This window comes from Dryobates pubescens, chromosome 9 (assembly GCF_014839835.1).
Source record: "Dryobates pubescens isolate bDryPub1 chromosome 9, bDryPub1.pri, whole genome shotgun sequence".
In the NCBI taxonomy this organism is placed as follows: domain Eukaryota; kingdom Metazoa; phylum Chordata; class Aves; order Piciformes; family Picidae; genus Dryobates; species Dryobates pubescens.
Genome location: NC_071620.1, coordinates 11,733,883 through 11,747,799, shown reverse-complemented (window position 1 = coordinate 11,747,799; position 13,917 = coordinate 11,733,883). Strand labels below are relative to the sequence as shown.

Below are 13,917 nucleotides of genomic sequence, written 5' to 3'. Positions count from 1 at the left end.
ACTGCAGCCTAACTAAAATGACAAATCAATACAATACAATGAAAAAGAGGAAAAAAGAAATGGCGGGACTCGCTTCTGGAAGCAGATGGTGTTTAGGGTTGGCTTTACCCCACCCACTCTTACTTTTTGTTTAATTAAGGGAAATTCTCATTGCTGTACTGTAACACAGCATATAATTATTTAAACTGATTTCCCCTGCTGTAGCTCTTCGCGGCGCTAAATCGTGATTGTAAACTTTGCTGATTAGTACCCTGGTAATGGCAGCGACAGCGCTAGCTTCTCGGTTAGGCATTCTGAAAGAGAAGCTCCAGAACAACAAAAAAAAACAAACAACACAAAACCAAAGCCAAACCAAACCAAACCAAAACAACTTTTGGCTCTAAATATTAATTCAGATTTTTCTATCAGCTTGCAAATTAAAAAAAAAAAAAAAAAAAAGGGGGGGGGGGAAAAAAAGAAAAGAGATATTACAAATGTACACTACACTTTTGTGCCATTTTGGGTACAGAAGAGTTTTTAATAACTAAACCACAAACAAATAGGCTAAGCAACTAGCTTTTTTGTGCAGTCCTGAACTGCATTACTTTCACTCGTGGAAAACGTGACTCAGAAAAACAACATGAGCAAACAAACAAACAAACAAAACCCCCCAAACCCCCATACCCAAACAAACTCAGAAAGCTAGTGCAAACCCAAAATGATAATCATTAAGCAACACAGCAAAACAGTTCTGGGTTTTTTTTTTTCCTTCTTTTTTTTTTTTTCTTCCTTTTTTCTTTCTTTTTTTTTTTTTGGTGTACAATGGAATGTGTCTATGCGACCTCCCTCAAAATAACTTCACAGAACAGTTAATTACAGTCACTCGTAAGTATTTGCACAGACATTCCTAACTACACCGAGACTTACAGAGAATCCTGGTATACATCTGGTGTAATAGCATATGGAAAAAAAACAAAACAAAACAACACAAAAAACTAGTTAAAAAAAAAAAGAAAAAGAAAAAGAAAAAACATTAAGAAAGTTAATTTGCATTGTTGCAAGTGTTGCGAAGTAACAAAAAAACTGTCAAGTAATTCGTAACAAGTAACAAGTAGTATCCAGAACCAATTACGGACTAGATTGTTTTACAAATCAATCAAACCCCACCCACCCACCCATCCAAACTGTTAGAACAGAAAGATCACGCTGCTTTCAGGTTTTTTTTTCTCCCTCTGTTTTTTTTTTCTTTTCTTTTTGTTTTTTTTAAACAAATCTCCGTGTCAGAAGCCCACGTCTACAAAACCAGCGCTATTCCATTATGGTAGTAAGTAAACTGTTGCTCTCACCTGTATTAAAGGTTAGCATCATTTCTGTACATGTAAAATTATTGCTTTTCTTGGAAAAATATATTTAGCATGCTAGGTTTTTGTTTTTTTGTTTTTTGTTTTTTTTCTTTTTAATCCATTTCCTGCCTTTACAAAATGTTACAGTTTAAAAAAAAAACAAAAAAAACCCAAACCCCAGACCCCAAAAAACTAGTAAAGCTTTTGCAAAAATCTTCACAGAACATTTTCTTTCAAGGCAGCAGTAACGTTTGATAATGCATAAAATTATATGTGCAAAATCTGAAACTCTCAGAAATATTACCATCACACATAGTGTCACAGCAATAACAAAAGGAAATATTTATATCTGTGGAATACATTTTTTTAATTGCTTACACTGCATGGTTTAACAACCTGTTATGTGCCATAACCCCACCTTGAAAACTTGCAGTTAAAGAGTTACTGTAGAAGAGGTATATAAAGCTTTTTTTTTTTTTTTCCTTTTTTTTTTTCTTTTCCTAACACCACCAGTGATCACCAAGTACAAGACATGACACATGTATATCAACATTAACCTGCCACCACAAAAGAAGTTCCTTGTCTTCCCAAAACGTCACTGGGCCCAAGGAGGAGCAGTAGCTGGCCTGCTGAACCAAACACAGGAGCGGAGAGTACCTTACAGGCCCAGGGCTGCCTGAACTTGTTCAGTGACACCTTTTCTCTTCTAACCATACAGATCAGCGGCGTTAGACAGCTGAGTGTTTTATTATTTCTTTCTTTTTTTTTTCTTAAATGTGAAGACTTCCTTTGTGACCAGGTTGAAGAAAGTAGCCCTGTTACAAAAAAAAAAAAGGTCCTGAGAGTAAAACACAGAAGCCTGTTGGTTTTCTTTTTCTTAGTGTTCGACTAGCTTTTCTTTTCCAAAGCAGAACAGAAGCTTTTCTCTGGAAGTGTTTCAATTTCCATATTCACATACTATTAATGGTGCGTAGTCAAGAGCAAGAGCACTAGAAATGCAAGTGGTCCCCGAACTGTAATGAAACAAACCATTGCAGAATGATGGTCTTTCTCTTTAGTCCCTTTAATCCTTCATCAAGCATTGCTTTCTCAGCACCAAATGCCACCTTTTCCCTGCACCCCCCCATTCTTCCTCTATTTTGCTTGTTGTTTTTTTTATTTGCTTTTCAGCACGACAGGCAGTGGCAGTTTCATTAATTAATACTTCTGCAGACCTTGAATCCACTGCTGTTTTTCAAATGTATCAAATAGTCATTGTGAGCATCAGGGAGGTTTTCGTTACAGTGCTTAACTTCTTCATGCTGTCCAAATCACATAAAGTTTAATTTTTCCAGTGTCTCAAACTTCTCTTGATTAATATAGATGCCTTGTGCTGCCACAGTGCTTGCCAACTCCACTGTTTATTATATAGGAAATAAGGAACCATGGGACTGATTAGTACGTCAATTTATATATATCTTGTGTAGCATCTTCATTTATTTAAAAAAGATTAACAGCGCAGCGGCACCCCCCTCCTCGCAGAGCGCTGGTCTCTGTCTTGCGCAGCAGCTCCAGGCAAGGCGACTGCTGGCAAGGAGGCTGCTCTGCAGCCCTGTGCGGGGGACTGCCAGCCCTGCCCGCCAGCCTGGGGGCTCCTCCACTGCAGCTCTAGGTTCCCTTCCGGAGAGGCAGCGTGTGGGTGACCTCTGCACCGCCGTGGTCTCTCCCCTGCAAGAAGGATGACATAGGGAAAAGCTCATTCTCGCCTCTGCTCCCGTGCACAACCCTCCAGCAAGCCCTGCTGGCGTTCGTTACCCTTTATTAGCATCACGTACATTCGTTTTGGCCCATCGCATCGCAAGTTTTGGGGAGTTATTTTTTAGCATCTCCAGCGTGAGCAAAGTAGACCAGAAGAGCAAGTAATGCTGTCTGATAGAGCAGTTCAGAAAAGGCTGAGAACAAGGAGGGGAAGAAGAGGCCTCCAAAAACTGGAATTTTGTGCTAGCCAAAAGGAATTCGTAACTGGATCAGTGTTTTAGAAAGGCTGAAGTCTGAAGTCAGAGGCAGCTAAAAGAAGAAAAACTGAATTCTTGTGCAGGTCTGTCAAGTGCCAAGGCAAGCTCTCTTCCCCCTTTGTCATCTTCCTTTTAATTTTTTTTTTAGCCAACTTTAATGAATAATTACCATATTGAAAAAAATAGCAGGGATATTCTAAAATCAAGTGAAATTAAAGATAACATCATGAATAAGTGGGAGCCTGCAGCTCCCAAGAAAAGCTTTAAAATGACATTTAGAACATCACTGTCGGAACAATGCAGTTTACAATCCTGATCCTAAAACAACATGGCAAGATTAATCTTACATAAATGCATTATCCTTAAGCTAAAGACTTGATGAAGTGAAACAGACCATTTTAAATTAATGCAACATAAAATACGGCACCCATGTAAAATCCAAGCAAGTTTCAAGCTGTGCCTATGGCAGCCCTCGAAATAGCTAAAGAAAGCCCAGCTCTGGTTGACATAATGTATTAAGTGCATCTCTTTTGTTAATAGATTTAGAAAATTCCTAATTAAACCTGGCCCGAGATTCATGACATTTACCAGTCAAAGTTTGGTTTAAAGTCGGAAAGATTTGCAACAAAATTAAAGAAAAAAAAAGCTGCTGTACAGCACAGTATATTTGAAATGTAGGAAACAGTAACTGTATGAGAGATGTGATAAAACTTCCTTAGTTGGATGCTGAATTTCCTGCAGTAAACCAAGAAAGATGCTTTACATTTTTGCCCGGCTGCATCATGCCTGAGAGACAGAGCCACAATTCCGGGAGGAGACATTCATCATTAAAATGTCTCGTATTGAACCGGCTCTATGTACACGGGGGAGCACAGCAGGGTTTTGCCAAGCCAGGGGAGGAGGGAGGGAGAGAGGGGAGGAGACAGCAGACGTCTTGTCCCAGTTTCCCTGGGCAAGAACTGAAAAAAGGGGTGTAATTAGGGGCACATTTTTGAGATGGATACCCTGTGGGTGGCAGAGGCATGCCCTGTGGGTCTGGACACCACCCAACCATGGGCTGTGAAGCACCAGGAACCGTGAAAAGGCTCATCTATTCTCCTCCCACCTAGCAAAGGTGCAGATGTGTCAGGGCAGTGGGTGGACCCCTCTGATACACCTCTGTCCTCCCATTTTCAGAGGTAAACAGCACCTGAGCTTCATGCGTGACAAAACCCACCCAGTGGCTCACCCCCTTGTGCTTACACTGGCCCAAGGGGGCTGCTGGATTTTGACCCAGCTAATACGTAACTGCATTGAACTCTTCCTGAAGTGTTTTCTATTTTAAACAGCTGGCTTTCTTCATTTTCATCATTTTAAAGGGGAGAAAGAACAGATCTTTTTTCAAGTAAAAACTACAGCTTCCACGCCAAAAGCTCTTTTCATACCAGCTTCTAACGTTAACAGGAAAATATCCGTCTATGTGCACATTAACATGTCGGAGACACATTATCGCACAACACGGAAATAAGTTGAGATGATCGGTTTGGAGCACAGATACCACTCCAGTTTGCTGGCAAGGGGAGAGTGTTGGGACAAGACCTACAGCTGCTAATCCTGTCCATAATGCTCATAAACTAACAGACATACAGTACATGCATATTTCTCAGATGCCAGCACCACAGTCTCCATGATTCCTTGATTGTTTGCATTATAATCTCCATATGTATGAACGAGACAAATTAGGTTGCCATTTATTTGTTCATTATCTATTATTTTGATTAATGGAATTCTTGTTCTCAGAATAACTATTTAAAAATAACATTTGCAATAATGAGGACTGAACTATTAATCATGATCTTTAGACAAAACTGTGCAAGGAACTGGGGCAAGACTATTCCTATGTACGAATGTCATAAATAGGACTTCTAACAAACAGTGATAAAATTTCAAATGCAAAAACCCCAACCCAATCAAACTCAGAAACCAATGCTCTAAGTAACTTTGAAATCTGTTTGTTTCAATTTTTTTTTTTTTTGCTCTTCCTCCTCTCTCCAAAGTTGCTTTAGGACAAGTAGGGTTGTAGTGTTGCTGGGCTGTAAAAATATTAGACATGACATGTCCCCAGCCTTTTTCCCAAGCTCCTTTACTATAGATGTATGTGTATTGTACATGTAGTATTTTCTTGATGGTTCTTTTCAGCCTATCTTCCAAATTCCGACTATTCACGTTTACACCATCTTATGTACTGAACACTTCAAGAACTATTTAAAAATACTTACAGTGGAGAAAATTAAGGTGGAGAAAATTAAGGTGTATAAACCTTACTGAAGATGGCTTATTCCATCACACATGACCCACAGCACACCTCTCTTTTCAATGAAGGAGGCACAAGACCTGTGGTGTCCACAGTGCTTTCACAGAAAATTACCATCACTGCCTTCTGGCAGATACAGCCTTGATACCAAGAGTTTCAATTTTTTTTTCTGGGCTGTAGCTTTTAATTTCTTTTCTGTGAGTACAAGGATATTTTTCTAGAGAGAGCAAAGGCTGGAGTTTAGGGAGTTTTGCTTGTTTCACTCACACAAAAGGCAGAGAATTTGGTTTCTCTTGTCTCTGGCACTGCAAATATACTTCACACATATACACCCTCAATTAGACAGAATTATTCCTCATTAATAACCAGTAAATTGTGCCTTTTGAACATCCATTTTTCTTTAAAATATTTAGAGTATATTGTTTGACACAGCACTGATAGAGGATAAACTGTATTCCTGAAACAGGCCAAGTTTCTCCTTGTTTTTAAGAACGCAGCAGCAGAAGTTAAACACAAGGCATCTGCATCAGATATTGCTAGCACTGCTGTCACCATTTTGCAAATGCACACTACTGACTGACTCCTGTGCCACTGAGGAACTGGCGTTCTGGGTGCAACATTGCAGCATCTCTGCAGTGTCTCTGAAATCACCCTGTGCTTTAGGAGAGCTCTGTTTTGAGAGTTGCAGCATCTTCAAGGTACACGAGGTCACAGGGACCTGTCCAAAGGGGAGCCAGCTTTTGTCTTGCTGTGTATAAGCCACTGAAGTGCACTCCCCGAATTCACGCTTACTAAATCAGGTCTTTAGGTGTTGCTTAGTGTATTCCAAATTAAGATACATATTCATTGTGGATAAGCAAGCTTAATTATGGATATATTGGGATATTTAGCATTTATGAAAACATTCAGAATATTCAGTACATTTAATATGGCAGCATTTCAAGAGAATCTACATGACTCTGCACAGATTGCATTGACTTGGGGTACATAATGAGCATTTTTTGTCCTTTGGACAAAGAAAAGTAGGAAATATTCCAGAGCTCCTGGGAAATGAATTTGATGTAAAATATCCTTTATCTTTTTTAAGTTTTCATATAGAAGTGAGAGACCACAGTAAATAATCTTGTTTCTTACCTCTTGCTTTATATTTCATTGCTGCTTATAACAAAGCATGAAACACAGCCCAGTGCTAATATTATCAAAACTGGATGTGTATGATCTTCTGCACACACCCCTATATATGGCCTACTTTCCAGTGATGCTGAACACCCTCATCTCCTGCTGGTGGTTCACTACCTTAAATTAGGTTTCCTATTTAGACACCTAAATACAGATTTAGCTGGCTCATTTTTGAAAAAGCCTGGCTGTGGACGCTGTTTTTAACATGTGGAATTAGAATTACTCTGTGAGAAAACAGCTATGTGATGTAGCACTGTTTTAAGTTACTATGCAGGGGGATTTAAAAAGCCCTACCTAACATTCTTTCACAAAGGAAACTTTTAGAGATGATCTTCTGGTTGACTACTGAAGGGAATGGGGGAACAGTGAAATACTAATGTTAATATTTTTACTCTTCAGCAGACTACCCGGGGGAAGATATTTTACCTGTGAGGAGGAAACATTATGTAAAGTGAATCATTTCCACTTAACATTAAAATAAAGGCTTTTCATTCTCAAGCTGCTGCACATGGTAACTATTGTTTCTTGCTTGGAGCATGTGTATGGCACTTCTGTAACTTGAACTGACTTTACACCATAAACTCTCATGAATAGATCTGTCCCCAATTAAGAACTGAAATGAAGACACGGAGTGACAATGTTTAAAGTGGGAAATCATAATGTTACTAGAATGCTGCAGGCATTGTTCTCAGTGTGAGCTCATTCCTCTGTTTCTGAAGGCCCCTACAGCTGCAGGTAGAAGTGAGTGTTCCCTCTCTAATGCCTAGGGACTGTGCAGGTGGAGACTTCTAGGGGAGCACAAAGCCTGCTCACCATAAGAGCAAGCAAAACAGCAGACAACTGAATAATCGTAACTGACACAGATGCTGACAAACTGAGACAAAGGCTGATACTGAGAAGCAAATAAGACGAAAGAAAGGGAACTATCTCCTAGAGAAGTGATCATAACACAGCTTCTGTGGAAGAAATACTGGCAAAAGACAAAGCAGTTCAGGAAGCTATTCCCTACCCAGTATTCCACAGTACTGAGAGATGCTATAATTTAATCAAATACTTTGAAGATAGACAAGACTGAAACTTCGGAGCAAGCTACATTTGCTGTGAAAGAAGTCAGCCAAATTCCGGCACGGCAGTAGTTTACAAAGACAAGATTATGAGAAGATTTATTGTTCAGTAATATAACCTGAATTACAAAGACTGCAGATGTGGACTGAGCTGCCACATCTCTCTTTTGGATTTCCATGGTAATTTCAGAGGTTTTTGGAAGTGTATTTCTAGCTTTGACCTTACATTGTCTTTTAGAGGAAAAAAGCCCAGATGCCTTCATAATCCAACCTCAACTACACACGAGATAAAACCATGAGCATGGAAAGATTAAAGAGCATTTTAATGATGCTATGTATACTAAATCTACATTAACTAAATAATAAGAAACAAAGAGTAGTTGAGCTAGTTTTCAGATCTGCAGTGTTTCACAGTGTCACACACTTCCACTGAGAGATATGTCTTTGCACAATTTTATTAGATAAGCATCATAAGGAGAATACTTTCTTCTGGTTCTACAACTATAGCATGACTTGGCTGCTTCTGTCCAAAAAGAGCAAAGCAGACATTGCACACAAGAACTATTGTAGAGCTATGCCATCTTGAAAACTTTATGAGGAGAGTTGCTGGCCACTCCTACGGCTTGATAGCAACTCAGACCTGCTGGCAGTGGCTGGGACTCTCCATGTAGTCTTTGGGCCAGAAAGATGCAAGTGCAACACAGAAGGTGCTAAGAGGTTCCAAGAAGGGTGAGGTGTATGAATTGTGTGACATGGTGGTGACCAGTGAGCATGTTTACTGAGCAAGCAGAAACCAGCTCCTAAACTTCTTCAATGCAGCACAATGATGCATGCTCTGAGCATGGCTGAAACCATCTGCAATCATTTAGTAAGAGACCAGAGGACAGGAAAAGTCCAAATTCAACTAAAAGTATGGATGAAAAGAAAAGTGAGTGATGCTGGAGGCAGTTTCACAACAAAAGAAAACTGCCCATGACAAGGTGTACCCTGAAACCCACTTGCCAAGCTGGAAGATGGGAGTGAAAAGGTCCAGCTCATGAAGCTGGTCTCCAAAGATCTATATGACAAACTTGGTAATAGTTTTCTATGTAACAGCTTTGCAATTTATAATTCAGAGTGTTGAGAACTCATGTTTTAATACAGGAAACTGTATACTAGAAACAGGAAAGCAAACTGTCACACAGAGTCCACAGAAACTGAAGGATTAGAGCCTTTCAAAGGCCAGATACAGGACATCAAGGTATGAATCCTCTTCAGAAAAATACAGACTAAGCACTAATTGTATTGCTGCAGCAGAAAACATGTTAGCTGTAAAAGGAGATTATTTCTAGGAATTCTTTACGTACTATCTCACTACTACACATCACTGTGCATTACAGAGCTGTCTATTCCGCCTGGTCCCCAGTAAGCTGGTAACATGTTTATTTAAACACTAACTACCTGCTTTACAATTAACTGACTCTCCATATAACAGACTTTGATAAAACACTTAAAAAATTTAAGAGCTAAAAAATCAAAAATATATCAAGAAACACCATTATTATTTATACATGTTATAAACCAGCGCTTTAGTGACGAGTATCACCATGCAACTTTCTTCCCAGCTACCACATTAAAAACCAAACATCCAATTAATTGTAAAACATACTTGTTTTGGGGCATCTGCGGAGGTGGTGTGAACTTCAGTACCTCGGAGTCCATTAGACTCAAATACCACTGTGGGAACAAGGGGGCTTGTTAACAGATGAACATTCAAGCTTCGTTAGTGTGTGTACATTATTTGAGACCATTACAGATTAACCACGTTCAAAAAAAGACACCAGCTACTAGCCTGCGGCCGGAAAATACCAATTTACCGTAACACTTACTGTAAGAGAGTGTGCTAATGGCAGCCTAGGGCCACTGCCCTTTTTAATTCAGACTTCAGCACTGAAGAAAGCAATCACTGACAACATTAATTATCAGTGTATGTGTAAAGGGACCCTCTTCTTGCATTACTTACCATTTGGCCTCTGTCATTTTGCATCAGACTGGCTTATGTATGCATCATTCACACTTTTCAGGAGGAACCCGCTAGTCTTACTGTCTCATGCAATGCTCAGGAGGTGTCTTGACACCGGTGGCTTTAGCCTCCTACAGCCTTAACCACAGACTGTGCCAGGTTAGAAACGGCTGGATTTCCCATTTGAGGGCTGACCGGTCTGTGGAAAAATCTTGTTTCCCACAAAAAATGTTCCTGTCAGCAGCAACGATGAGGCAAAACAAAGCCTTATGTTGTGCTGAAAGGGGTACTTTGATTTCAATTTGTGCTGGTGGCAACAGAATTCATTAGCATATTCATTTCTGAGTACCCTACTCTCTAATTAAAATAAAACATTTGCAAACAGACTTATCTTAAATGCATTGCAGTTTTATGGAGATCGGGCAGGGATCAGGTAAGCAATATCCGGAGAACAAGAGCAATAGTCGTAAAAATAAAAAACCTGTCCATTAGATTTAGGTACTGGAATTACTTAGGTTAACCCTGCCTGTGAAACGTAATTTTTGGCATTTTGTTAGCCAGATCTGAAAGTAGGCAAGTGGGAAAAGAAGGAAGACAGCGTGAAAAGATACCTGCGTGGGACCTTTGATGAGTCCTGAGGTGACTGGGTTGGGTAAAGCATTTTCCACATTCTCTGCAGACGCAGTCTCCTTGGCGTGTTTGTGTCCTGAGCATCCCTGTAGTCAGGAGGGAGGGAGAGAGGGAGGAGGGGGTGAGGGGGAGAGGAGAGAGGAAAGTTGAGAAGAAAACATTATGCCAGAAGAAAACATCATTAGTATGTCTAATGTGTCATTATGTGAGGCTACCTTCAGGCCCTGGATGACAACTGTCAGCCTTCATCTAGGCACTGGCTGACAGGCCAGGCACACACAGGACTGCAAGAATGCATAAATTACATTGAATTAAAAAATGCTCCCCATGATGTGCCCGCACCAGGACTGGCATGTCAGGTGTGCGCTTTTCAGAGCAGCTGGATCCACTTTTCAGCCATCACCCAGCTTTGTCAAGCAGTACATCAGGCAAATCAAAGTGACTCCAGCGTGGCGGAGACAAGTCACATGGATAATAGGAAGTGAGTAGGACCAGAGCCCGACTGTCCCCCCCGGGCAGCAATACCTCAGAGACAAATGCAGAGCGAGCGGAGCCATCACAGACTGATCAAACCTTTCGCCCCTGCCTACCTGCCTGCCGGTGCTGCTTTGACCCCAGACCTCTGAGGCACAGACGAAAGACATCTGTGAATGAAAGTGTCATTCCGGACGTTTTGAGCTGGTAGCAGCACAGCAGCCTTCCCCCAGCCTTGGGTAAACATGTTTTCTAGGCCATTAGCATTTGTGGAAAACCGCTCAAACCTCTCCTTTTTCTCCAAAGGTCAGTTTACAGCATCTGACTTAAAGGGCTGGTCTTTGTCTTTTTGCTGCTGATCAAAAAGGACACATCTGACTTTTATTGGGTGTTCTTATTATTAAAATAAAAATAAAATAAAATATCTGAACATCATCTTTTCTGTTTTGGTAAAACGCCCTTCTCAGATGGAAAGACTTGATGGAATACCACTGGAATATTTTGGCTTTTAAGGAGTTTCTCAGAAGGTTGTCAGTGGCAGTGAAATTTCAGCTTTTCTTTCCCTCCCCCACTCTGTTACAGCATTTAAAAATAATAAGATTGTGAACAAGAAAGTGGCAACGCCAAGTGAAAAATCAACTGCAGGATGTCAGAGGGCTCGTGTGAGATACAGATGCTGTACCTGAAAATGAATGGAAAAAAAGACAGGCTGCCATTCACTCAGTTGGTACAGCATAAAGTGTAATAGTTTTAACCACAGCCTATACTGAAGAGAAATGTCTGTCCAAAAAAAAACCAAACCCCGCTCTGGTTTTCTCCTTGTAACAGCACCTCCTGCAGATGGCAGCACAGGCTGTATAATGGGCCTGCAATACGCTTACCCCAACAATAAAGTTTTGGCAGTTAAATGCCAAATCATGGTGCAAGGGCAAATTTAGATCACATATACCTCCCTTATACACACACACACATGAAAACTAATCACAGGAGTTTAAATGAGAGCTTCACTGTACTAAAATGTGATGGATTTGCCTTGTAAGGCAGTCAAGATTAAAGTAGATTTTCAGGGCCATTACTACCCCTCACTGGCCAGAACTACAGGTGCAAATTCACAAGCAAAGTCAAGCAAAGTGTGTTGAGGGATCAGAGGTGGCCTTTGCTGGCAATTGTATAGGCAGAGCTATTAGCAGAGTGTTTCCTGTGCAGCCTGTGAGACCTGGCCTCCTCAGGTGGTTTTCTGCCATCTCTGGAAGACATTTAATCTCTACATATCCTAAGTTTCCCTCTGTGAAAGGTGAATACACCTGTCTAGGCAGCCATCTGGCAGCCTTCGTGGAAGCACTGCTCCCACTTGAGTAGTGCATGATGGAAGGTTGAGGATGCCGCTGTAAGCCAATGTACCCTGTACAAGCTCCAAAGGTATGCAAGTCAGGACTTTCATCTATCTCCTCCCTGGCACTCACTTCACAGTAGTTACTTGAAAAGCAGGTGGAAATGGATTGTTTGCAGGTATATTTGCCACTGCTGCATTTCCTAAGGAGCACCATAAGGCTTTTGATAGTTCAGAGCTTCGAGGAACAGGGCATCACTGCTGCAAGGCTATGCCCCTATGAGTCATCACTTAGGTTATCCTATATATGAACAAAAGAAGGTGGATGACTACAGGTGTTAGCAAATTAAGGTAAATGAACGTGACTACATGAAAGGGAGAGCTCTGGCAAAACCGATGCTCAAAACTGGTCTCAAAGGAGCCCTAGGGAAAGAGCGCATCTGCTGCCATAACCCATCCCCTTCCTAATATGGCAATTCATGTAAATATCATGAATAAAATAAATAACCACTATTAAATATAACAATAAGATTCTCTTTACAAGCGTTTGGGAAGATTAGGCAGTGTGAAACAAACCTTGCCTAGGCACAGCAAGCTTTGTGTTTGCAGCTGTAACACAACAGTAGATAAAACTCTCCTTCCCAAGGACACACTGGAATAAACACAAATGAAAAAGAAAGGATCCCAAAAATAAATCCAGTCCCCCTAAAGGAAGTTGGAACACTGCACTACCACATTAAAACAGTCTAGTGTGATCCAACATGAGGTCATATTCCAAACACCCAAGTCTACTGAGAATACTCAACTGGGGAAAACCTGTGAGAAATAGTATACTCAGCAGGACTTTCGGGTGTCCTTTATGTCATGACTGCCATATTCACATTGTCATGTTAAGACTAAATTGTATGATGCATGCTGACTCAGAGGGCTCACTCTATGTTCTTTCAGTCTGTCTTCCTTCAGACAAAGTTCATTTACCCTCCTCTATTTGCAGTTGGTAGGATCTTGTTCTTTTTGCCTGCAGCAGCTTTTTATTTTAGTGCTACGAAAAACAGCCATCATGCCAATTGGTTTGGAGAACCATCAACAGCCTGGAAAGCTGTATATAAAATGAAGACAAGCTAACTTTAAAAAAATAATAATTTCAAAGTAAGTTTCAAATTCTGAAAATTTGATTGCTGTAAAACACTCATTCACCAAGCGAGTCGTTCGTCATTGGAATGGGCTGCACAGGGAGGTGGTGAAGTCACCATCCCTGGAGGTGTTCAAGAGGAGATTGGATGTGGCACTTGGTGCCATGGTCTAATCATGAGGTCTGTGGAGACAGGTTGGACTCGATGATCCTCGAGGTCTCTTCCAACCTTAGTTATACTGTGATACTCAGAATGGAAGAAGAGATTTCAAAGCAGAGGTGGACACTAAATAACTCCCAGTGAAAGTGTCTCTAAAAATCACTGCCCAATAGAAACATTTTGTCAATAGAATCCCCCATTTAAAAAGCAGGTAAACAGAGACCTCCTCAGAAACCCTGCCCCTACTTCACTTTGCCCCAGCATCCTCATGTTTTTTTCCGGTGCCTGCATTCACTAAGCCAGTTTTGACTTCCTGGCTTTCACTATTTCCATTCCT

At 40.7% G+C, this 13,917-nt stretch overlaps 1 protein-coding gene across 1 annotated transcript in view; it reads right to left on the bottom strand.

Moving 5' to 3' along the window:
- Nucleotides 1-2,857: 2,857 nt before the first annotated feature.
- ZNF516 (zinc finger protein 516) overlaps nt 2,858-13,917 on the bottom strand; it is a 103,077-nt gene continuing 92,017 nt past the window's right edge. The window contains exons 4-6 of the mRNA XM_054164296.1: nt 10,466-10,570; nt 9,501-9,568; nt 2,858-3,029 (exon numbers count right to left, since the gene is read on the bottom strand). Of these exons, the coding sequence (XP_054020271.1) occupies nt 2,970-3,029; nt 9,501-9,568; nt 10,466-10,570 (233 nt within the window). The 3' untranslated portion in view covers nt 2,858-2,969. The remainder of the gene's footprint in view (nt 3,030-9,500; nt 9,569-10,465; nt 10,571-13,917) is intronic.